Here is a 24,192-nt window from a genome sequence, read left to right as displayed (position 1 = left end):
TCAAGATTTCTGGCTCTCACAGACCTGTAACTTCTTCTTTAAGAGTCTCCTCTTTCCTCCACTCATTACCTGTAGTAATGGCACCTGTTTAAACTTGTTATCAGTATAAAAAGACACCTGTGCACACCCTCAAACAGTCTGACTCCAAACTCCACTATGGTGAAGACCAAAGAGCTGTCAAAGGACACCAGAAACAAAATTGTAGCCCTGCACCAGGCTGGGAAGACTGAATCTGCAATAGCCAACCAGCTTGGAGTGAAGAAATCAACTGTGGGAGCAATAATTAGAAAATGGAAGACATACAAGACCACTGATAATCTCCCTCGATCTGGTGCTCCACGCAAAATCCCACCCCGTGGGGTCAGAATGATCACAAGAACGGTGAGCAAAAATCCCAGAACCACGCGGGGGGACCTAGTGAATGAACTGCAGAGAGCTGGGACCAATGTAACAAGGCCTACCATAAGTAACACACTACGCCACCATGGACTCAGATCCTGCAGTGCCAGACGTGTCCCACTGCTTAAGCCTGTACATGTCCGGGCCCGTCTGAAGTTTACTAGAGAGCATTTGGATGATCCAGAGGAGTTTTGGGAGAATGTCCTATGGTCTGATGAAACCAAACTGGAACTGTTTGGTAGAAACACAACTTGTCGTGCTTGGAGGAAAAAGAATACTGAGTTGCATCCATCAAACACCATACCTACTGTAAAGCATGGTGGTGGAAACATCATGCTTTGGGGCTGTTTCTCTGCAAAGGGGCCAGGACGACTGATCCGGGTACATGAAAGAATGAATGGGGCCATGTATCGTGAGATTTTGAGTGCAAACCTCCTTCCATCAGCAAGGGCATTGAAGATGAAACGTGGCTGGGTCTTTCAACATGACAATGATCCAAAGCACACCGCCAGGGCAACGAAGGAGTGGCTTCGTAAGAAGCATTTCAAGGTCCTGGAGTGGCCTAGCCAGTCTCCAGATCTCAACCCTATAGAAAACCTTTGGAGGGAGTTGAAAGTCCGTGTTGCCAAGCGAAAAGCCAAAAACATCACTGCTCTAGAGGAGATCTGCATGGAGGAATGGGCCAACATACCAACAACAGTGTGTGGCAACCTTGTGAAGACTTACAGAAAACGTTTGACCTCTGTCACTGCCAACAAAGGATATATCACAAAGTATTGAGATGAAATTTTGTTTCTGACCAAATGCTTATTTTCCACCATAATATGCAAATAAAATGAAACAAAAACAGACAATGTGATTTTCTGGATTTTTTTTTCTCAGTTTGTCTCCCATAGTTGAGGTCTACCTATGATGTAAATTACAGACGCCTCTCATCTTTTTAAGTGGTGGAACTTGCACTATTGCTGACTGACTAAATACTTTTTTGCCCCACTGTATATACTGTATATACACATATATACACACACACAGTACAGACCAAAAGTTTGGACACACCTTCTCATTCAAAGAGTTTTCTTTATTTGCATTACTATGAAAATTGTAGATTCACTCTGAAGGCATCAAAATTATGAATTAACACATGTGGAATTATATAATTAACAAAAAAGTGTGAAACATCTGAAAATACTGTATGTCTTATATTCTAGGTTCTTCAAAGTAGCCACCTTTTGCTTTGATTACTGCTTTGCACACTCTTGGCATTCTCTTGATGAGCTTCAAGAGGTAGTCACCGGAAATGGTTTTTACTTCACAGGTGTGCCCTGTCAGGTTTAATAAGTGGGATTTCTTGCCTTATAAATGAGGTTTGGACCATCAGTTGTGTTGTGCAGAAGTCTGGTGTATACACAGGTGATAGTCCTTCTGAATAGTCTGTTAGAATTTGTATTATGGCAAGAAAAAAGCAGCTAAGTAAAGAAAAACGAGTGGCCATCATTACTTTAAGAAATAAAGGTCAGTCAGTCCGAAAAATTGGGAAAACTTTAAAAGTGTCCCCAAGTGCAGTGGCAAAAACCATCAAGCGCTACAAAGAAACTGACTCACATGAGGACCGCCCCAGGAAAGGAAGACCAAGAGTCACCTCTGCTGCAGAGGATAAGTTCATCCGAGTCACCAGCCTCAGAAATCGCAGGTTAACAGCAGCTCAGATTAGAGACCAGGTCAATGCCACACAGAGTTCTAGCAGCAGACACATCTCTACAACAACTGTTAAGAGGAGACTTTTGTGCAGCAGGCCTTCAAGGTATAATAGCTGCTAGGAAACCACTGCTAAGGACAGGCAACAAGCAGACTTGTTAGGGCTAAAGAACACAAGGAATGGACATTAGACGGATGGACTCTACATGCCTGGTTCCCACCGTGAAGCATGGAGGAGGAGGTGTGATGGTGTGGGGGTGCTTTGCTGGTGACACTGTTGGGAATTTATTCAAAATTGAAGGCATACTGAACCAGTATGGCTACCACAGCATCTTGCAGCGGCATGCTATTTCATCCGGTTTGCGTTTAGTTGGACCATCATTTATTTTTCAACAGGAAAATGACCCCAAACACACCTCCAGGCTGTGTAAGGGCTATGTGACCAAGAAGGAGAGTGATGGGGTGCTACACCAGATGACCTGGCCTTCACAGTCACCAGACTTGAACCCAATCAAGATGGTTTGGGGTGAGCTGGACCGCAGAGTGAAGGCAAAAGGGCCAACAAGTGCTAAGCATCTCTGGGAACGCCTTCAAGACTGTTGGAAGACCATTTCCGGTGACTACCTCTTGAAGCTCATCAAGAGAATGCCAAGAGTGTGCAAAGCAGGGCTGTGGAGTCGGAGTCGTGGAGTCGGAGTCGGTATAAAATGGACCGACTCCTAAAATATATAATAAATTGGGTACAGTAATTCAATGCAGGATGTGCTGAATATTTTTTCATTGGAGTTTGGGAAAGTTATGAAATGTCCTATAAATGGCTGTTATATTCCTGATCTAAGGCTACATTCACACACAGCGTTTTTCCTGTGTTTTTTGAGGATACGTTTTTCAGCTGCAAAAGTTGATCATCTTTTTAAAAAACTGCATCACCTGAAAGGTTTTTGAGCTCATAGATAATGTTACTCAATAGCAAAAGCAGATTAGAAATCTGCTCTATCTATCCATTTATCCATATCTGTCTATCCATATCGTATCTGTACCCAAAAGAATGAAAACCGGGTAGTACACCAATATATATTCTGTTCTATCTAAATATCTTGATTATTGGATCCTAAAAATGATTAAATGTCTGAGGTTCACATTGTACTACAATAAATTTTTCACTTAAATATAAGCAATATGTGTGGGAGTCGGAGTCGTGGAGTCGGAGTTGGAGTCGGTGTAAGGGAAATTGAGGAGTCGGAGTCGCAGGTTTGGCTTACCGACTCCACAGCCCTGGTGCAAAGCAGTAATCAAAGCAAAAGGTGGCTACTTTGAAGAACCTAGAATATAAGACATTTTCAGTTGTTTCACACTTTTTTGTTAATTATATAATTCCACATGTGTTAATTCATAGTTTTCATGCCTTCAGAATGAATCTACAATTTTCATAGTCATGAAAATAAAGAAAACTCTTTGAATGAGAAGGTGTGTCCAAACTTTTGGTCTGTACTGTATATATGTAATCGATATTACACAGTGTATTATATATTTACAATTTATTACAGATTTTTGTGTTCTAAAGTTGTATTCCAATAAATAAATTATGTTCGATCTAAATATCTTGATTATTGGATCATAAAAATGATTAAATGTCTGATGTTCACATTGTACTACAATACATTTTTCACTTAAATATAAGCAATATATGTGGGAGTCGGAGTCGTGGAGTCGGTGTAAGGGAAATTGAGGAGTCGGAGTCGCAGGATTGGCTTACCGACTCCACAGCCCTGCCAGAAACACAATTTGGATTAAGACATAAGGTTAATTGTTTTAAAATCCTGGCTGTCTTCCTGTAGCAGAAGCTACAGAGAGAAAAGAAATGTATATCCTCCCTGCAGCCACTCGCTTAAAGTCATAGGGGTGGCATTTTGATTGACAATCAGCTCTGCAGTGCGTGTGTGTGCAGCATATGTGTAAGTAGGGTGTGAATCAAAGTGCAGGGGTGCCTTCATAGTGTGCACACTGTAAAGTAAGCGGCGACTCTAATTGCTGCCTGCATCACCCCTATAACTGTAAATAAGTGGTCACAGGGTGGACACGAGTTCATTTTCTTCCTGTATCCGCACTTACGGTAAGGCAGTCAGGACTTTAAATGTTATTTACCTTCAGATTACTCTCATATCTGCAGATAAATAGTATTTCTGGACATGACAGATTCACATTGACCAACTGTAATAAACTAACAGTTAATTCATAAAAAAATAGAAATAAAAACCGTACAAAAGCTGTAAAGAGAATATAACACATCCTTGAATGTGACTCAGTCAGATCTGAATGGCTTTTTTTGGCAAGGAAGCTAAGTCCTAACCCCTATAGGGACGTCTGTGTGCTGACTTCTACTTGCGAACACTAAGACATCTCTCATAATTGCAAATAAAAATTCATGGTTGCTCGCCTCGTACAGCGTTCTCTGAAACCAGTGTTTTCGTGCAATGTTCTCTACATTACAAATCCTTTGGGTATACAAAGGATCACATGTGTTTGTTGCGTGCCTCACCATCGCCTGTATATGCTTAACATTGTTGTTGTGATCCAATATCGCTAACTGGGTTCTTGCCACTAAGTCTTCAACAAAAAAGGGGTCTCTTTTGGGTTGGTATTTTGAAGTAGCACCATGGTAGACCTCAAGCTCAGTGCTGTTGCACAACTGACACATATGTCTGAGGTCTTTCTGAAGCTTTTTATTGAGCACTATTGTCTTAAGGTAGTTGTGCGCGTTGCCTCCCTTACAGAGCCATTTTCGACGGCGACAGGCATCCTGTGGGATGTGATCATGCCGGCAATGTTCATATCCATTCCTTGCTTGCCATGAATGTGTGTTCACTACATGATGCAATAGAGAATTCCATTTCTGCACCAAGACCTCTGGTTTCTCATCACTGGTTCTGACGCACCACCAAAGGTGTGACTTGATGGGGCTGACCCATGATGATAAAGCCGAACAATTCTTTTTACGACTTGCTCGTTCTATTTTCTTACCCACAGACTTGGCCAACTGCCAAGCATCAACTTGATGAATAATAGTAGAAAATTCCCGTTTTATCATTTTTCTTAAGCCAATGCGACGTGCTGTGCATACCATCTTCACGTGCAGTTTTTGATCGAGCAGGTTCCGGAGGACCTTTTTGCAAGCTCGTTTTTCCAAAGAGGAAGATGGCACTGCAGCCCTTACTCGTTCAATATGAAAACCAATCATCTTTTTAGATATTGCATCCATCATGGTGTATACGCAATATTTAGTGCTGTCACCGGGGAAATAATATTTGCTGTCACCAGTCAAACACACAGGATTTGCAGCCAACATTTTGAAGTTTTTTCTCTGCTCTTCTTTCCACTGTTGATTTATAGAGGGAAATAAATATTGCACCTGGTTCTTAAAGTATGTGACTTTACTGATATTCAAAAGTCCGAGCAAACCGAACAAGTGCTGTGTCTTCATAAAAGATGACCCACTGCACAATACTGCAGAAGACAGAAGGAGATTTCCTACTGGCACATGCCCAATTTTGGGTTGGCTTTCCCATAGACAGTAGTAGTGACTATCTATACATGTTACATAGATGCTTATAAAAGACCCAATCCTTTTTTTCTCTATTTCTCTTATTGCTTTCCAACATCGTCCTTGATATTGACAAGGTACTTTATAGATCAGGGCATCAAGACAGCTTTCAAATACCATGAATTTCTGTTCCTTTATGGGATCGCTTTGGCTTGACGTAAGGCCAACTTCACGTAAATCTGGATCACAGTTATACATTTCTTCGGGCTCTGTGGAAAACTCTTTGGAGGGTAGGAAGGTGGAGTCAATTTCATGTTTCTTGCTGAAATGATTAGAGTCAATATCCATTGATAAAGAAGTTTCAGATGTAAACTGGAAGACACCTGGAGTGGGAGATACTTCTCCATCTGTGGATTCAGGTTCGCTGTAATTCGTTTGCTGACTTTCAGATTCGGAGATTTGGGTTTGATAATCATGTGATGGGACAACATATTGTAACACAGGAGAACCTTCATCTACAGAGTTTTCAAGAGGAATCGGTGACAAATCAGAGTTTGAGGTTTTCACTCGTATCCTACATTGTACTCGCTTGTGATACCTTTTCAGCTTTGTTTCTGTAGATACATTTCTGCAGCCCATTTTAGGGTCTGACTGGGTAAAGCAATCCTTCCTCCACACATAAAAATCAGTTCCCACCCCAATAGATCTCATTGTGGTATTTGCAAGAATCCTTTGCCCACAATGATAACAAAAACCAGAAGAAGGACCAGGATCTTCATAAACAGTCATCAGCATTGGAGTAACTGAATCTTCCAACCTCTGTCTCTTGAATGGTCGTTTCTGGAAGGATGGGAGAGCCGGGGATGGGAGGATATCAAAAATGGTAGGGATGGCATCTTTTCTTAAAGCTTTTCTCCAGCCTTCAGCTACGACATAGGAGCCTGGAGAGAAATGTTTAGAGCACATTCGATATTTGTCTGATTTTTTTCCTTCAAGTACTTTCTCTGCAAATTCATCAAGATCACCGAAATTCTGTCCGGTTTGTGCCAGCCAACATTTGATCATCTCTTTGTTCTTGGGAAACACGTGAAGGGTAACCCCTTCTTCATGATGTCGCCCACCAGAAGGACATCCCTTCACCATGCATGCTGGCATCCTGTAGGCCAAGAAAAAAAAATATTTATTGTAAATGCTACTAAATAGGTTTGTGTGCTCTGGTAAGTGTAGCTACACTTGAAATTAGAAATGCAAACCTGCAAAATATCTCTAGCACTTTCAGTGTTGACACCAAACAACACGCATGTGTACAAGTCACAAAAAATGGGGGACAGAAATGTCCAAAACTCATGGGATTTGAGGATGACATACTCAGGATTCCCTTCACCTCTGTCTCCACCCCTCCTTTATTGGTCAGCAGCTCTGTAAAATAGGCTCCCATTTGAACAGTCACATCATACTACATTAAAGAGGTATCCTTAGGTAGGTCACCAATGTCTGATCGGTCAGGGTCCGACATCTGGCACCCCGCCAATCAGATGTTCTTGGTGGCAGTGGCCAGAAGTACTCACTTGCAGAGCTGCCCGTCTTTTGATAGTGGCTGCAATAGATACTAATCTGCCTCGTATTCAAATCAATGGGATGCGGGTGTGTAGTAGCCAGTCTTGACCAATATCAGAAGATGCCCAGCTCCGTAAGCGAGCATTTCCGGCAGGCAGCCGCCGCCATCGGGAACAGCTGATCGGTGACTGTGCCAGACCTTGACCGATCAGATATTGATGACCTATACTAAGGATAGCTCATGAATGCTAAAGTGGTGGACAACCGCTTTAAGCCTGTAGCAGCCAGTCAAGACTTTTCTTAGAAATTCAGCTCTCTGCCAAACTCACTAGGGGACAACAGTCCAATTATTGCAAGAACTGTATTCAGGAAAAGGTTGTTGGAAAAAAAAAGTATAAACACCTTTATAATAAATGTTTGATGGCACATAATGAATGTAAAGTCAGATAACTAATTACCATATATATATATGTACTTTGGAGTTTGGGGTAAAAAACAAGAAATATTCATAAATGGAAAAAAATATAATGTTGCCCACAAACCTACCTTTTTACACAAAGAGAAGGGTTTCAATAACTTTTCAGTGGAAGCCAAGAGCCCTGAAAATAAAAAATAAAAAGAGAAATGATATCCATCCATTGCATAATTAACCCACGAGTCTTTGGTCACATTGGGTGAAGCTGTGCAGGTAAAGCACCCGCTGGTCATACATGACGAAATGATCTTTGGTCTTCATATTATTAGGAATACAACAGTTGGTTTGGGAAGTCCTTTGTTACGATTGCCCCTCTAAGCGCACTTCCCCAGGTGACCGGCTATAAATTATTAGGAGTTACAGAATATTTGGAAGGCAAATTCTTTTTCACTCCTTCACAAGGTGTGACATAATAATGCATCACATGCAAATTTGTGGAGTGCGCTAGGGCCTCGGCTGCGATGCCAGCACAATACCCGGCAGATAGCAACTATGTTACACAGCCAGCTTCTCTGGAAATAGCAGTGACTGCAGTTAGCTCTGATCGCTGCTATTAAAGGGTCTAATCAATGCAATAAAAATGGCACAATTGCCAGTGCACGCGGGCTCCAATATCCCTTCCCACACAGACACAATCATAGGGTACCAGTGGTTTGATGGTTTGCTATAGCATAAAGGGACCTAAAAGGCTAATTAAGCTAGTCCTCTTAAGGCTATGTGCCCACGTAGCGTTTTATTCCGGACACTAAAAACCGGACTCCTTCCCAGAAATCGCGCGTTTTTTTCCGCGCGATGTCACCGCGATTATGATCGCGATTTTGCCGCGATTTTCGCGTGCGATATTCAAGCACTTTCCAAGCGATTTGAAGCGTCGCTTGGAAAGTGATTGACAGGTTGGTCACACTCGTAAAACATAGTGTTTGACAAGTGTGAGCAGCTTTTTACTATTGAGGCCGCCTATGCGGCATCAGTAGTAAAAGATAGAATGTTAAAATGCTAAAAAAAATAAAAAAAAATCGGGGTATATTTACCTTCCGGCGTCCCGCGCTGCCATCCCGGGCCACAGCGTTCCCAGTAATGCCTTGCGAGACCTGTGATGACGTAGTCTCGCGTTGCTATAGCGATCTCGCGAGACCGCTAGAGTCACGCGAGAGTACGTCATCACAGGGCCTTGCCGCAAGGCATTACTGGGAACGCTAGGCCGGGAATGCAGTACGGGACGCCGGAAGGTAAATATACCCCGATTTTTTATTTTTTATTCTTTTTTTTACAGGGGTATGGTACCCAGGGCCTGGAGGACTGTGTCCTCTCCTCCACACCATGGGTACCAACCGCACATGAGACGCTTAACTTCCCGCATGGTGGGCCTAGCCACATGCGGGAAGTAAGCGATTCTCATGCATTCCTATGGGTGCGGAATTGTGGCAATTCTTTGCGATTCCGCACAAAAGAATGAGCATTCTGTGATTTTTTCCGCGATGCGATTCCGCCACGGAAAAAAGCGCAGCATTAGCACAGCATGTGCGGAATGCCATAGGAATGCATGGGGGGTGTTCTGTACACGATTTTTAAACGTTTTCGCGCCGAAAATCGCGGCAAAAATGCCTAAAAATCGCTACGGGGCACACAGCCTAAGAGTTAAAAAAAAAAAAAAAAAAATTTCAATTAATATAAAAGGAGAAAAAAAAAAAACAATGAATCAAAATAAAATTACTACTCTTCTCCACAGATTAAAAACAACAATACCTCAAGCATAATTGGTATCACTGCATATATAAAAAAATCATACTTTTATCTATATAACATTTTTATTTACCACTTACAAAAACAAAACTATACAAGTCTGATCTAGCAATAATCATAATGATCTGACAAATCATGGTGCAAGGTTACCGTATTTTCCGCTTTGTAAGACGCACTTTTTTCCCCCCAAATTTGGGGGGAAAACGGGGGTGCGTCTTACAAAGCGGACATACCTTACCTAGGCTGTGATCGAAGGCGTCCGGCGGTTGCTGGCCGGTGCTGCGGTTGTCTCCGATGACGCGTTGTGTGCCCGTCGATGCCCGGGGCTCTGCCGACATTGTGCGACAGGCCAGAGACCCGGCATTTCCTCGGTTCCCTGTGTGCCGGTAAAAAAATGGCCACCGGCGCGTGCGTAGATGGGATCTCGGGACCCAGTTCTCAAGAGATGAGATCTGAAATCTCATCTCTCGAGAGCTGGGTCCCGAGATCCCATCTGCGAACGCGCCGGCGGCCATTTTCCCTGGGTTCCCTGTGTGTGCGCGGTGATGCCGGTAAAAAAAAATGCCGCCACGCGAGCGCAGATGGGATCTCGGGACACAGCTCTCTCGAGATGAGATTTCAGATCTCATCTCTCGAGAACTGGGTCCCGAGATCCCATCTGCGCATGCGCCGGTGGCCATTTTTTTTTTTTGACAGGCACCACAGCACACAGGGAGACGAGGAAATGCCGGAGCTATGGCCTGTCGCACAATGTCGGCAGAGCCCCGGGCATCGACGGGCACACAACGCCGCACCGCTGGGCACCGAAGACACCCGCAGCACCGGCCAGCAACCGCCGGACAAGCGGAGAAACCCGGCAGCAGCACAAGACCCTGCAGCAGCAACGGCACACATCGGAGCCCCCCCTCATTCCTGAATGCGGCCTGCAGCATCACTCCACGCCTGCCTCCTCCAGCAGCGAGCCTAGGACCCCGCTACACCACAGCCACCAACCCCGGTAAGCAATAAGATGCAAGGATTATAAGAGGCACCACCATTTTATTAAAAAATATTTTTTTCTTTTTCTCCTCAAAATTTGTGGTGCGTCTTATAATCCGGAGCGTCTTATAAAGCGAAAAATACAGTAATTCTTACAGCAGAATGAACGCCATAAAGACAAAACAATTTATTGTTTTCACTGCAATTTAATTTTTTTTTCCTGGTTTTCAGGACATTACTTGAAAAAATTAATAGTCATTTTAAACTAAAATCACCTGGTTTGGAAGTCGCTAAAATGAAGTTTAACCCTCTTTCCTTGCCCTATTACAGTATATGGAAGCCATGGAGGGCTTTCTGCATGGGTTTGACTTCTAACAGCTAAAGCAAAGTCACTAATACATGATCATCAAAATGAAAACTGTGTTGAACACAAATTAAATCAGTCTAAGTGCACAATCCTTTTAAATAGCAATTCCCTACAATTTTTCTTTTACTACAGCTAAAAATGCAGCTTACTGACTTTGTCCCCTACACTTCTCCACCTAACTAAAGGTTGTTCTTTAAGTAGAATCATAGAATGTTAAAGCTGGAAGGGACCTCCAGGGTCATAGTTTCCAACCCCCTGCTCAATGCAGGATTCATTAAACCATCTTCAGACAGAGGTCTGCGCAGTCTCTGTTTGAAGACTTCCATTGAAAGAGAACTCACCACCTCACGTGGCCGCCTGTTCCACTCATTGATTACCCTGTCAATAACTTTTTTCTAATATCTAATCCGTATCTTCTCAGGTTTCATTCCATAGATTCTCATGTTTCCATGTGCAAATGAGAATAAGGATAAGCATTCTACAGTGTGACATCCCTTCAGATATTTGTAGACAGCTATTAAGTCTCCCCTTAGCCTTTTTTTGGTAGCTAAACATTCCCAGATCCTTTAATTGTTCCTCGTCGGACATAGTTTGCAGTCCGCTTACCTTCTTGGTAGCTCTTCTCTGATCTTGCTCCAATTTTTCAATGTCTTTTGTAAAATGTGGTGCACAGAACTGGACACAGTATTCTAGATGTGGACTGACCAAGGAGTAGTAGAGGGGGATAATTACTTCACGTGATCTAGACTCTATGCTTCTCTTAATACATCCTAGAACTGTGTTTGCCTTTTTTTGCTGCTGCATTACACTGTTGACTCATATGCAGTCTGTGATCTATTAGTATACCCAAGTCTTTCACACATGATGTTGCTTAGCTCTATTCTCCCATTCTGTAAATGTAAATCCTCTGTCTTCTCTAGTGATAGCTATACCTCCTAGCTTTGCATAGTCTGCAAATTTGTTAGTTTACCTTCAGTTCTCTTATCTAGATCATTTAGAAAGATGTTGAACAACACTAGGGCCAGGACACAGCCTTGTGGTACCCCACTTGAAACACTCTTCCAATTGGATGTGAAACCATTTATTACCACTATTTGAGTACGATCACTGAGCCAGTTATGAATCCATCTAACCACAGCCTTGTCAATTCCATATTTGGTCATTTTTTCAATAAGGATAGTATGAAATACTTTATGAAATGCTTTGAGGTCAAGATATACTATATCTACCACATTTCCCTGATCCACGAAGTCAGTAATTCCATCATGGAAGGAAATTAGATAAGGCTGGCATGACTTGTTTGCTACAAACCCATGCTGGCGCTGGTTAATTACTGTACTCTTATCCAAGAATTAACATACAAGTTGTGTAACCCCTTACTGCCAGCTGACGGAATAGTACGTCAGCTGGCAGTATCCCCCGCTTTGTGGTGGGCTCCAGCGGTAAGCCCACCTCAAAGCCGCAACATGTCAGCTCTTTTCAATAGCTGACATGTGCCCGCAAAAGGTGCTAGCGGAATTGCGATCCGCACCTATTAACTAGTTAAATGCCGCTGTCAAACACTGACAGTGGCATTTAACAAGCACTTCCAGCCGCCAGATACGTGATTGGGGGTCAGCGATGCGTTACCAGCACAACCAGAGGTCTACTTGAGACCTCTATGGTTGTTGATGACGGATTGCTATGAGCACCCCCCTGTGGTCGGCACTCATAGCAATGCTGTAATTCAGCTATATAAAGGTGAACTGTTCATCACCTCTATGTAGCAGAGCCGATCGAGTAGTGGATGCCTCTAGCCTCCCATGGAGGCTATTGAAGCATGCTAAAAGTAAAAAAAAGTGTTTAAAAATATAAAATAAAACAAAAATTTCAAAATCACCCACCTTTCGCCGCAATCAAAATTAAAAAAAAAAAAAAGTCAAACCTACACATTTGTTATTGCCGCATTCAGGATCTCCTGATCAATAAAAAAGGATTAACTTGATCGCTAAACGGAGTAGCGTAAAAAAAAAAAATCAAACCGCCAGAATTACGCTTTTTTTGGTCACAGCGACATTGCATTAAAATGCAATAACGAGCGATCAAAAGAACTTATCTGCACAAAAGTGGCATCATTAAAAACGTCAGCTCAGCACGCAAAAAATAAGCCCACACCCAACAAGAGATCACGAAAAATGGAGACACTACCGGTCTCGGAAAATGGCGCAATTTTTTCACTACTTCGATAAAAAAGATCCTAGACATATTTGGGGTCTATGAACTTGTAATGACCTGAAGAATCATAATGGCAGGTCAGTTTTAGCATTAGGTGAACCTAGCAAAAAAGCCAAACAAAAAACAAGTGTAAGATTGCACTTTATTTTGCAATTTCACCACACTTGGATTTTTTTTCCCCCCATTTTCTGTTACATGACATGGTAAAACCAATGGTATCGCTGAAAAGTACAACTCGACCCGCAAAAAATAAGCCCTCATATGGCCATATTGACAGAAAAATAAAAAAGTTATGGCTCTGGAAAGAAGGGGTGCAAAAAACGAAAACGCAAAACCAAAAAAGCTCCGGTCATTAAGGGGTTAATAATTTGTTCAAAGATATTTCCTGGTACAGAAGTAAGGCTCACTGAACTGTAATTTCCTGTGTAACAACCCTGCTGGCATCATTGCATGGCCACCAATCCCCCGCACACCATCTTACTCACTGCTCCAGGTCATGCTGTGATTTCTTTCTGCTGCCAGCTCCATGCTCTGTGCCTCCTGCTTCCTGTCTGCTCTCTGCATGCTTTCTGGCTCTGTGCATAGGGGGGCGGCCCAAGAACTCTCTGCTTCTTATGGCGTCAGGGTGCACCTGTCTAATAAGTCCCTGCCCAATTAGGGCAGCTTCACCCAGTGGAACCTTGCCTGTGCAATGTGTTAACTCAGTTAGTGTCTTGCTACTGAGCTGCCAGGTCTTGCTGTGTGTTTCTCCTTCTCTGGAGGCTTTTCTCCTAGCTTTGCTTTGTACTTGTCTCTCTGCCCTCCAGGAAGCAGAGACTCCTAGTCTATGTTCTAGCTTTGTCTTGTACCTGTCTTGACGTCCTCTAGGAGGCAGTATATCCTGGTCCCTGTGCTATTACTCCTAGCCTTGCTCTGCACCTCTGTTACTCTGGTTCCTGTGTCCTTGGTCCTGTACCTTGTCTCGCACTATTACCTTGTCTGAACTCTGTCCTACCTCTGTCTGTCAGTCTCCTTGTCTTTGGCTTCTTTCCCCGCTGTGTCTTTCCTTGTGTCCTCTGTCTACTCGTGCTCCGCACTCTTGCGACTGCCTGCTCTGTACTATAGAGGCTGCCTGTGCTCCGCACTACTGCGGTTCTGCTTTGTTCTGGTTCTGCTGCTGCAGAACCTCTTGCTGCTCTACAGCTCTTCTCCGCAGCCTTGCAATTCTCCTGTGTGAACAGGTCCAAACCTGTTCCTTCATACTCCATCCCTTCTTTACCGTACCAGTACCCGCACCTGCCGTGTGAACAGGTCCCTACCTGGTCCTTCATACACCATTCCTTCCTGCCTGTACCAGTACCTGCTGTGTGAACAGGTCTCTCCCTGTTCCTTCATACACCACTCCTGCCTGCCCTGTGTCTCAGCTGTGCCCCTGCCTCTCCAAGTGGGATCAGCAGCCACAGCCACACACCACCCTGGAGTGGCATCTGGCAGCTGCCTGCCGCACAAGCCTGACCTCACCATCAGAGGCTCCAGTGAAAACCAAGTCAGCTGTCTTAGTCACACCCCTTCCAGGGTAGTCTGGTTTGTGGCACAGTGAGGCCACAACCCCCTGGCTCACGCCCACCAGTCAGGGCGTGAGCATGACATCCTGGCTCCATCTTCTTAACTTTTTAGAAGATAGGGACAACATTTGCCCTTCTCCAATCTTCTGGGACTTCTGTTCTCCAGGATTTTTCAAAGATTCTGACTAGTGGTTCTGCAATTTCCTCTATTAAATTTTTTAGCACCCTAGGATGTAAATCATCAGGACCAGATTTAAATTAATTTAAATTAGCTAAGTTTCCCCTCACCATCTGTTTATGGATAGTGTGGATTTGTTTATTCCTTCAATAGCACTGTGAAGATCAGTTGATGTTACATTTGCTTTCTTAGAGAACACAGATGCAAAATAGGAAATTAAAAGTTCAACCTTCTCAACATTTTTTAACATTTCAACCTTTTCATCCAGTAAAAGTCCTATAGCATCTTTGACTTTTGTTTTGCTTTTGACATACCCCCCCAAATCCTTTTTTATTGCTTTTGGTCTCCCTTGCAAGCCTCACTTCATTACTGGCTTTATCTCTTCTAACACTTGCTGTGCATTCACTGCAAACAGCATTATATTCTTCTTTCGATATGCCCCCCCTTCTTTACAATTAATATACAATTTTTAGCAGCAAGTATTTAAGTTCTGTGTTCATGCTTCTTTCTTCTTTTAGGGATTGTTACCCGATGTTGCCACTTTCAATTTACTGCACAATCTCCCATCCTCCTTGGACATTTCTGTCCTTTAGAACGTTGAGCCATTGGGACCTACCCTCTTTCTTAGTCCATTAAAATCTGCCTTTCTCAAGTCCAACTTTAAATTCTGAGTCCTCGCTAGTCTTCCGCCTCTTGTAATCCAAAATTTGGGGAAAGCATGATTGCTCCCACCTAAATTACCGGCCACCTTTCATTCCTCAACCATTTCCTCCCTGTTGGTAAGAATTAGGTCCAATATTGCAGATGCTCTGGTTCTCTCTTCTACCTTTTGAAAGACAAAGTTGTCAGCAAAAAAATAAGAATTTTCTGGACCCATTACTTTTGCCTGAAATTCCCAACAAATATCTAGATAGTTAAAATCTTCCAGGCTCATTTTTTTCAAGAACATCTGATGTAGAAAAGTTCATCCATATCTTCAGTCTGTCCAGGTGGCCTATAGTATGACACTATTGTAGGTGTTTTTCTGTTCACGCCTTGCATTCTTACACAGTTTCTGCAGAGCTACCATTCTCTGAAGCTTGGATCTCAGAGGAGATATACGTTTTAACATACAATGCAATACCTCCTCCCCTTTTGTTAATCTTGTTTCTAATAAATAAGTTGTAGTCTTCAAGGTTTGTATTCCAATTACAGTCATGGCCAAAAGTTTTGAGAATGACACAAATATTAATTTTTACAAAGTCTACTGCTTCATTTTTTCTAATGGCAATTTGCATATACTCCAGAATGTTATAAAGAGTGATCAGCTTAACAGCAATTACTTGCAAAGTCAATATTTGCCTAGAAAATTAACTTTATCCCCCAAAACACATTTCAACATCATTGCAGCCCTGCCTTAAAAGGACCAGCTAACATCGTTTCAGTGATTGCTCCATTAACACAGGTGTGGGTATTGATGAGGACAGGGCTGGAGATCAATCTGTCATGATTAAGTAAGAATGACACCACTGGACACTTTAAAAGGAGGCTGGTGCTTGGCATCATTGTTTCTCTTCTGTTAACCATGGTTATCTCTAAAGAAACACGTGCAGTCATCATTGCACTGCACAAAAATGGCCTAACAGGGAAGAGTATCGCAGCTAGAAAGATTGCACCTCAGTCAACAATCTATCGCATCATCAAGAACTTCAAGGAGAGAGGTTCCCTTGTTGCCAAAAAGGCTCCAGGGCGCCCAAGAAAGACCAGCAAGCGCCAGGACCGTCTCTTAAAAGTGTTTCAGCTGTGGATCGGGCTACCAGCAGTGCAGAGCTTGCTCAGGAATGGCAGCAGGCAGGTGTGAGTGCATTTGCACGCACTGTGAGGCGGAGACTCTTGGAGCAAGGCCTGGTCTCAAGGAGGGCAGCAAAGAAGCCACTTCTCTCCAGAAAAAACATCATGGACAGACTGATATTCTGCAAGAGGTACAGGGAGTGGACTGCTGAGGACTGGGGTAAAGTCATTTTCTCTGATGAATCCCCTTTTCGATTGTTTGGGACATCTGGAAAACGGCTTATTCGGAGAAGACCAGGTGAGCGCTACCACCAGTCTTGTCTCATGCCAACTGTCAAGCATCCTGAAACCATTCATGTGTGGGGTTGCTTCTCAGCCAAGGGAATGGGCTCTCTCAGTCTTGCCTAAAAACACAGCCGTGAATTAAGAATGGTACCATAATGTCCTCCAAGAGCAACTTCTCCCAACCGTCCAAGAGCAGTTTGGCGATCAACAGTGCCTTTTTCAACATCATGGAGCACCTTGCCATAAAGCAAAGGTGTTAACTAAATGGCTCAGGGAACAAAACAGAGATTTTGGGACCATGGCCTGGAAACTCCCCAGATCTTAATCCCATTGAGAACTTGTGGTCAGTCATCAAGAGATGGGTGGACAAACAAAAACCTTCATATTCAGACAAAATAAAAGCATTGATTTTGCAAGAATGGACTGCTATCAGTCAGGATTTGATCCAGAAGTTGATTGAGAGCATGCCAGGGAGAATTGCTGAGGTCCTGAAGAAGAAGGGTCAACACTGCAAATATTGACTTGCTGCATTAACTCATTCTAACTGTCAATATAACCTTTTGTTACTCATAATATGATTGCAATTATATTTCTGTATGTGATAAAAACATCTGACAAACACACATAAAAACCAGAGGGCAGCAGATCATGTGAAAATATATTTGTGTCATTCTCAAAACTTTTGGCCATGACTGTAGGTGTATCATCCCACAAAGTTTCAGTGATGCCTATAACATCATATCTCCCTTGCTGTGTTAGCAGCTCCAATTCTCCTTATTTGTTTTCCATGCTCTGTGCATTTGTATAGACACATTTTAGTTTGTAGCCGGTTTCTCTTGTTCCTCTATTTTCGTTCAGAATTTGTTCTTTATTTCCACTTCTAATAGCAGGGTTCTCAATAAAATTAATTAGCTGCATATTTTTTTCTGGCCATATATTTCCCATCCCATATTGCTCTAAAGCAATTTAAATATCTCCTGATCAGTGTAGCAAAGAATCTACTAAATATGCAACCCATCTCTAGCAAGGAGTCCATCATACAGGTAATTCACTCCATTGTCAAAAAAGGCAAACACACTGCTCACTGCACCATCAACGTAACCAGTTGTTCACATGTAGAATCCAGTTCAATCTTTTCGGTCCATGTCCATTTACTGGGAGGATGGATGAGAAGACTACCTTCGCTCCCAGTTTCTTCACTTTTCGGCCTATGTATTCACAGTCTCTACATATAGTCTCAAGGTCCTTTTTTCCTGTCATTTGGTCCTACGTGTATTAGTAGACATAATTGATCATCTGTAGCACTAGAGTCTTGACCAGACATCTTTGATTTGAGCATCTGGAAGACCGCGCACTTCTCGTGAGGTAATCTTCGGTCAGCATATAGTGGCTTCTGTTCCTCTCAGTATGGAATCCCCCATGACCACCACTCTCCTTTTCTTCTTCACCACAGCACTTCTGCTTCTCCCTCAAGATGCTTCTGATTTCTTACAGGAGTTTTCTTTGTGAACAAAGCACTTTTTTGATGCACATCTTCATAGTTGTCCTACGTGAGAGCTTGGTAGCGGTTCTTCAGCGGTATGAGTCCTAACTGCCTCCTCATCCTCCTGCTTCTTTGGGTCACATGATTCCATTTCTCTTCTTCTGCAGGTACTTTGAAAGGTGCTTCTCTTGGATCATTCTGACTAGTTACTTCTACTCTGTCATTAGCTTCTGCAGGAACACTGAAAAGCTCTTCTCTTGCAACACTCTGAAGAGATTCTTCTGCTCTGTCAAGGAAACCCTCATCTTTTTTGATGAGCTGCAGTGTAGCCTATTCTCTCCTGAAGACTTTGCACCTTTTCCTCTAACAGTCACCAGCTTGCATATCTGGCATGTAAAGTTTGTCTTTTCTGCTGACAAGTCTGTAAACATAGCACACATTGCAGCACACCATATGGGTAATCTCCAACTCCATGTTGAAAATGAGGTTCTGTGGTGCACGATTTGACGATTTCCTTCAAGCAGCTCAATCCACCTACACCCAAAGATCCTCAGACTTGCGGCGACTCTTCACTCTTCCTAGAATGCACCAGGAACATGCAAATTATCTCCCTCAAGCTTCAATTCCTGTTGTTTTTTTGTAGATACAGATGTAGATGAATAGTCCAGGCTGACGTGACTGTGAGGGTACAGATTTCTCCTCCTCAGTGATCGCTCTGCTGATTATCTGTGCTTATAAAATAAGTGATCTTTACTAACTCTACTAACTCATAGAAATTCTAGGTTCTGAGCAAGAACTAGTCCTAGGGAAGAGCCGCCATGCTGACGTTATGCCAGGATTGCAGTGTTAGTACGGCACATCAGACACCTTATCGGATCCAAGAAATATTCATGCACATACTGTTACTGCAGTGGTTGGGGTCGGCCAGGATATCTTTGAAGAGAACCTGTCAAACCTAAAAGTGGGCAATTTTTGCTCTAATTTTAATTTTGTTGCTCCTCCGAGTATTTTTTTTTTTTTAATTAGCTTTTTTTCAATCCGGCAAATGGTCCGTTCCATTTGGTGCAAATATTTTTTGTCTTTCCAAGGGGGTGTAATGGAAAGTAGCCTAAAGACATGCCGCCAGTGAATCACGTCAGCCACGCCTCCTTGTAAAGACCAAAAAAATCTAGCACCAAATAAAAACGCCCAGATTTCTGGACCAGTATAGAGGATTAAAAACAAAGTCCTAAAATCGGAATACTCTGGTGAGCAGGCGCGAATTGCAAAGACTGGTCACTTTTTAGTATCGAGTGACAGCTACAGTCTACAGGATAGCATGCAACTCTGTATTCCTTCAGACTGCAGCAGCAGCTCAATAGTTAATATCCATCAGTAGCAACATAAAGTTGAGTAAGGCTATGTTTCTAAAGCTGCCGAGCAGTTAAAGGGGTTGTTCAGCACTATTATATTATATAACTAGCTGGAGAGCCCGGTGCTGCCCGGGCATAGTAACTATCTGTGGTTAGTTCTAGGAAATTATAATTATCCACCATCCCATAGGCCCGTGCCCTTATACCCATCATACATATTCTCCATCCCATAGTTCCATGCCCATATACCCATCATACATATCCTCCATCACATAGTCGAGTGCCCATATACCCATCACACATCTCCATCCCATAGTCCCATGCCCATATACCCATCATACATATCCTCCATCCCATAGTCGAGTACCCATACCCCCATCACACATCTCCATCCCATAGTCCCATGCCCATATACCCATCATACATATCCTCCATCCCATAGTCGAGTGCCCATATACCCATCATACATATCCTCCATCCCATAGTTCCATGCCCATATACCCATCATACATATCCTCCATCCCATAGTCGAGTGCCCATATACCCATCACACATCTCCATCCCATAGTCCCATGCCCATATACCCATCATACATATCCTCCATCCCATAGTCGAGTGCCCATATACCCATCACACATCTCCATCCCATAGTCCCATGCCCATATACCCATCATACATATCCTCCATCCCATAGTCCCGTGCCCATATACCCATCATACATATCCTCCATCCCATAGTCCCGTGCCCATATACCCATCATACATATCCGCCATGCCATAGTCCCGTGCCCATATACCCATCATACATATCCGCCATCCCATAGTCCCATGCCCATATACCCATCATACATATCCTCCATCCCATAGTCCAGTGTCCATATACCCATCACACATCCGCCATCCCATAGTCAACCATTATGACATCATAATGAGCGGCGGGGCTTGATACACACACTTTTCCCCCATTATTTAGATAGGGGCAAAATTGTTTGGTGAATTGGAACGCGCGGGGTTAAAATTTCGCCTCACAACATATCCTCGGGCACTCTCGGGGTCCAGACGTGTGACTGTGCCAAATTTTGTGTAGCTGCGACGGTGCGGATACTAATCCCGGACATACACACATATATACGTACACACACCCACATTGAGCTTTATATATTAGATTTTTTTTTTCTTCACTATGGGCCTAAAAACTAATAGGCAGGTAGTAACAGAGGCAATTACTTGTCTGCTGTACTTGGAGTTGGCTAAGAGATGCTCCACATCAACAGAGAAGCTCTTCTTCTTCCAGGCTGCTCTGTTGAAAGGGTATGACTGTGGGCAACATGCTGATTGACAGTCAGCTCCCTGCAGTTAAGCAGTGGAGAGCCAGCTGTCAGTCAGCATGTCGTCAGCTGTCACACACTATGGACAGAGCAGAGAAAAGAGCATGTCAGCAAAAGCTGCTAAATTGCCGGATGGAAAGCTCTGTGACCGCTGTGTGCTGGCAGAGATCAGCACCGGGCATAACAGGCAGTTAGGTAGGTAGCAACTATTTGCCCGTTACCTCTTAGGCCCATAGAGAAAAAAAATGATTTAATCCTGGATAACCCCTTTAAAAGAAATGACGACCAGTGACTGGACCTTTCTTTCGGAGTTTTCTGCCCTGAAGACGCTCTGCACTTTTTAATATGAATCAATTGGGATGCAGAAAAGACGGCCGGGCTTTTTTTTTCAGCGTTTTTACATGAAACACGTCTAGCGGCATCTTTTCTTGATTGGAGCTTAAAAAAAAAAAAGTGTGTCTGGAAAATGCCAGTAACAGAAAGATGCCACATAAATGCTAAAAAAAGCTCAGGAAACTGACAAAAAAAAAAAGACAAGTAAAAAAAGACCAGAATTTCAAGATTAATCTTCCTCCCAGAAATCTCTACGGGTTCGCTCCTCGTGGGTGCACTTGCCCTTATATCGTGAGCTGGATAGCTGGCACCCACAATCTGGTGAGCAACTGACTGGACAGATCTGCCACAGAGTGCCCACTATGCGACAGGACTGATGTGCAGTGGGCAGGCCTCACCATGCCAGGATAGTCTATGGGACGACGCATGGAAGCCTCTCACAGTGTCTGGTCCCCATCGCCCCACTCTGTGACAGGACTGATGTGCAGTGGTCAGGCCTCACCATGCCAGGATAGTCTATGGGACGACGCAGGGAAGCCTCTCGTGGTGTCTGGTCCCCATCACCCCACTCTGTGGCAGGACTGATGTGCAGTGGGCAGGCCCCACCATGCCAGGATAGTCTATGGGACGACGCAGGGAAGCCTCTCACGGTGTCTGGTCCCCATCGCCCCACTCTGTGACAGGACTGATGTGCAGTGGTCAGGCCCCACCATGCCAGGATAGTCTATGGGACGACGCATGGAAGCCTCTCACGGTGTCTGGTCCCCATCACCCCACTCTGCGGCAGGACTGATGTGCAGTGGGCAGGCCTCACCATGCCAGGATAGTCTATGGGACGACGCATGGAAGCCTCTCACGGTGTCTGGTCCCCATCACCCCACTCTGCGGCAGGACTGATGTGCAGTGGGCAGGCCCCACCATGCCAGGATAGTCTATGGGACGACGCAGGGAAGCCTCTCGTGGTGTCTGGTCCCCATCACCCCACTCTGTGGCAGGACTGATGTGCAGTGGGCAGGCCTCACCATGCCAGGATAGTCTATGGGACGACGCATGGAAGCCTCTCACGGTGTCTGGTCCCCATCACCCCACTCTGCGGCAGGACTGATGTGCAGTGGGCAGGCCCCACCATGCCAGGATAGTCTATGGGACGACGCATGGAAGCCTCTCACGGTGTCTGGTCCCCATCACCCCACTCTGCGGCAGGACTGATGTGCAGTGAGCAGGCCTCACCATGCCAGGATAGTCTATGGGACGACGCATGGAAGCCTCTCACGGTGTCTGGTCCCCATCACCCCACTCTGCGGCAGGACTGATGTGCAGTGGGCAGGCCCCACCATGCCAGGATAGTCTATGGGACGACGCATGGAAGCCTCTCACGGTGTCTGGTCCCCATCACCCCACTCTGTGGCAGGACTGATGTGCAGTGGGCAGGCCTCACCATGCCAGGATAGTCTATGGGACGACGCATGGAAGCCTCTCACGGTGTCTGGTCCCCATCACCCCACTCTGCGGCAGGACTGATGTGCAGTGGGCAGGCCCCACCATGCCAGGATAGTCTATGGGACGACGCATGGAAGCCTCTCACGGTGTCTGGTCCCCATCACCCCACTCTGTGGCAGGACTGATGTGCAGTGGGCAGGCCTCACCATGCCAGGATAGTCTATGGGACGACGCATGGAAGCCTCTCACGGTGTCTGGTCCCCATCACCCCACTCTGTGGCAGGACTGATGTGCAGTGGGCAGGCCTCACCATGCCAGGATAGTCTATGGGACGACGCATGGAAGCCTCTCACGGTGTCTGGTCCCCATCACCCCACTCTGTGGCAGGACTGATGTGCAGTGGGCAGGCCTCACCATGCCAGGATAGTCTATGGGACGACGCATGGAAGCCTCTCACGGTGTCTGGTCCCCATCACCCCACTCTGCGGCAGGACTGATGTGCAGTGGTCAGGCCTCACCATGCCAGGATAGTCTATGGGACGACGCAGGGAAGCCTCTCACGGTGTCTGGTCCCCATCACCTCACTCTGCGGCAGGACTGATGTGCAGTGGTCAGGCCTCACCATGCCAGGATAGTCTATGGGACGACGCATGGAAGCCTCTCACGGTGTCTGGTCCCCATCACCCCACTCTGCGGCAGGACTGATGTGCAGTGGTCAGGCCTCACCATGCAGGATAGTCTATGGGACGACGCAGGGAAGCCTCTCACGGTGTCTGGTCCCCATCGCCCCATTCTGTGGCAGGACTGATGTGCAGTGAGCAGGCCTAACCATGCCAGGATAGTCTATGGGACGACGCAGGGAAGCCTCTCACGGTGTCTGGTCCCCATCGCCCCACTTCAGCTGGGTAACACATGATGAGCCATACTTATATACTCGTGTTAAAGGTATTTTCACTTTAAAAACTGGCACAGCCTTCAAATCCTCACCGGCACCAGTGTAGCCACTGCAGGGGTCATGTGCTGGTTTTAGTGATGTGATTCTTAAAGCAAATCATTCCCCTAGGTGGTGATCTGTACCGCTGCAGCCAGTGATTGGCCTCAGTGATCAGGTGACTGATGTGACCGCAGGACCAGACAGGAGTTAGGTAGGTAATGGCCCCTTATGCTCTATCTGATACGAAAACCAAACAATGTGCAGTCAGCCTCCAGGAAGCAGCAACAATAAGCTTCTCTTAAGGAATTGCTATGTATGCAGATTCCCATCCCTCTTTGCACAACATGAACCAGGAGTCCACGGTAAAGTGTCCCGGTACCGGCGGGGCCCCAGCACTGTCCGCACGCTGTACTCACCGCCGCCACTGGGAGACCTGTAGCAGACACAGCTCAAGGGCTCCACACACTGCGCCGCGGTGCACGACGGGAGCCGCACTTCCAGCCGCTTTGCTATGGGCGTGAGACACGTCATCGCAGGGTGCACGGAGCAGTGCATGCTGGGCCTTGTAGTCCTCACC

General features: G+C 44.9%; 2 protein-coding genes across 3 annotated transcripts in view; one reads left to right on the top strand and one right to left on the bottom strand.

The window, feature by feature from the left end:
• Positions 1–4,306: 4,306 nt before the first annotated feature.
• On the bottom strand, positions 4,307–24,167 carry LOC141096735 (uncharacterized). Its single transcript, XM_073583469.1, has 3 exons — positions 24,032–24,167; positions 7,739–7,791; positions 4,307–6,791 (listed from the first exon to the last, which is right to left on the bottom strand). Exon 3 carries the CDS (start codon positions 6,788–6,790, stop codon positions 4,433–4,435), a length of 2,358 nt encoding a protein of 785 aa, XP_073439570.1. The 5' UTR covers position 6,791; positions 7,739–7,791; positions 24,032–24,167; the 3' UTR covers positions 4,307–4,432.
• Positions 23,706–24,192, top strand: part of NFXL1 (nuclear transcription factor, X-box binding like 1) — a 236,301-nt gene continuing 235,814 nt past the window's right edge. Inside the window, exon 1 of one of the 2 annotated variants that reach the window (XM_073583468.1) lies at positions 23,706–23,826. Coding sequence is in view for 1 of the 2 variants with exons in the window: in XM_073583466.1 (XP_073439567.1) it covers positions 23,872–23,977 (106 nt within the window). In the remaining variant the exon portion in view is untranslated. Of the gene's footprint in view, positions 23,827–23,848; positions 23,978–24,192 lie in introns of those variants that run through there. The other variant, XM_073583466.1, reaches the window with a different exon arrangement.

The sequence above is a fragment of the Dendrobates tinctorius genome, unplaced genomic scaffold, assembly GCF_039654945.1.
Source record: "Dendrobates tinctorius isolate UK_male_01 unplaced genomic scaffold, ASM3965494v1 ptg000079l, whole genome shotgun sequence".
Taxonomy (NCBI): domain Eukaryota; kingdom Metazoa; phylum Chordata; class Amphibia; order Anura; family Dendrobatidae; genus Dendrobates; species Dendrobates tinctorius.
The sequence above is the reverse complement of the archived record's forward strand: the minus strand, read 5'-3'. Positions and strand labels throughout refer to the sequence as shown.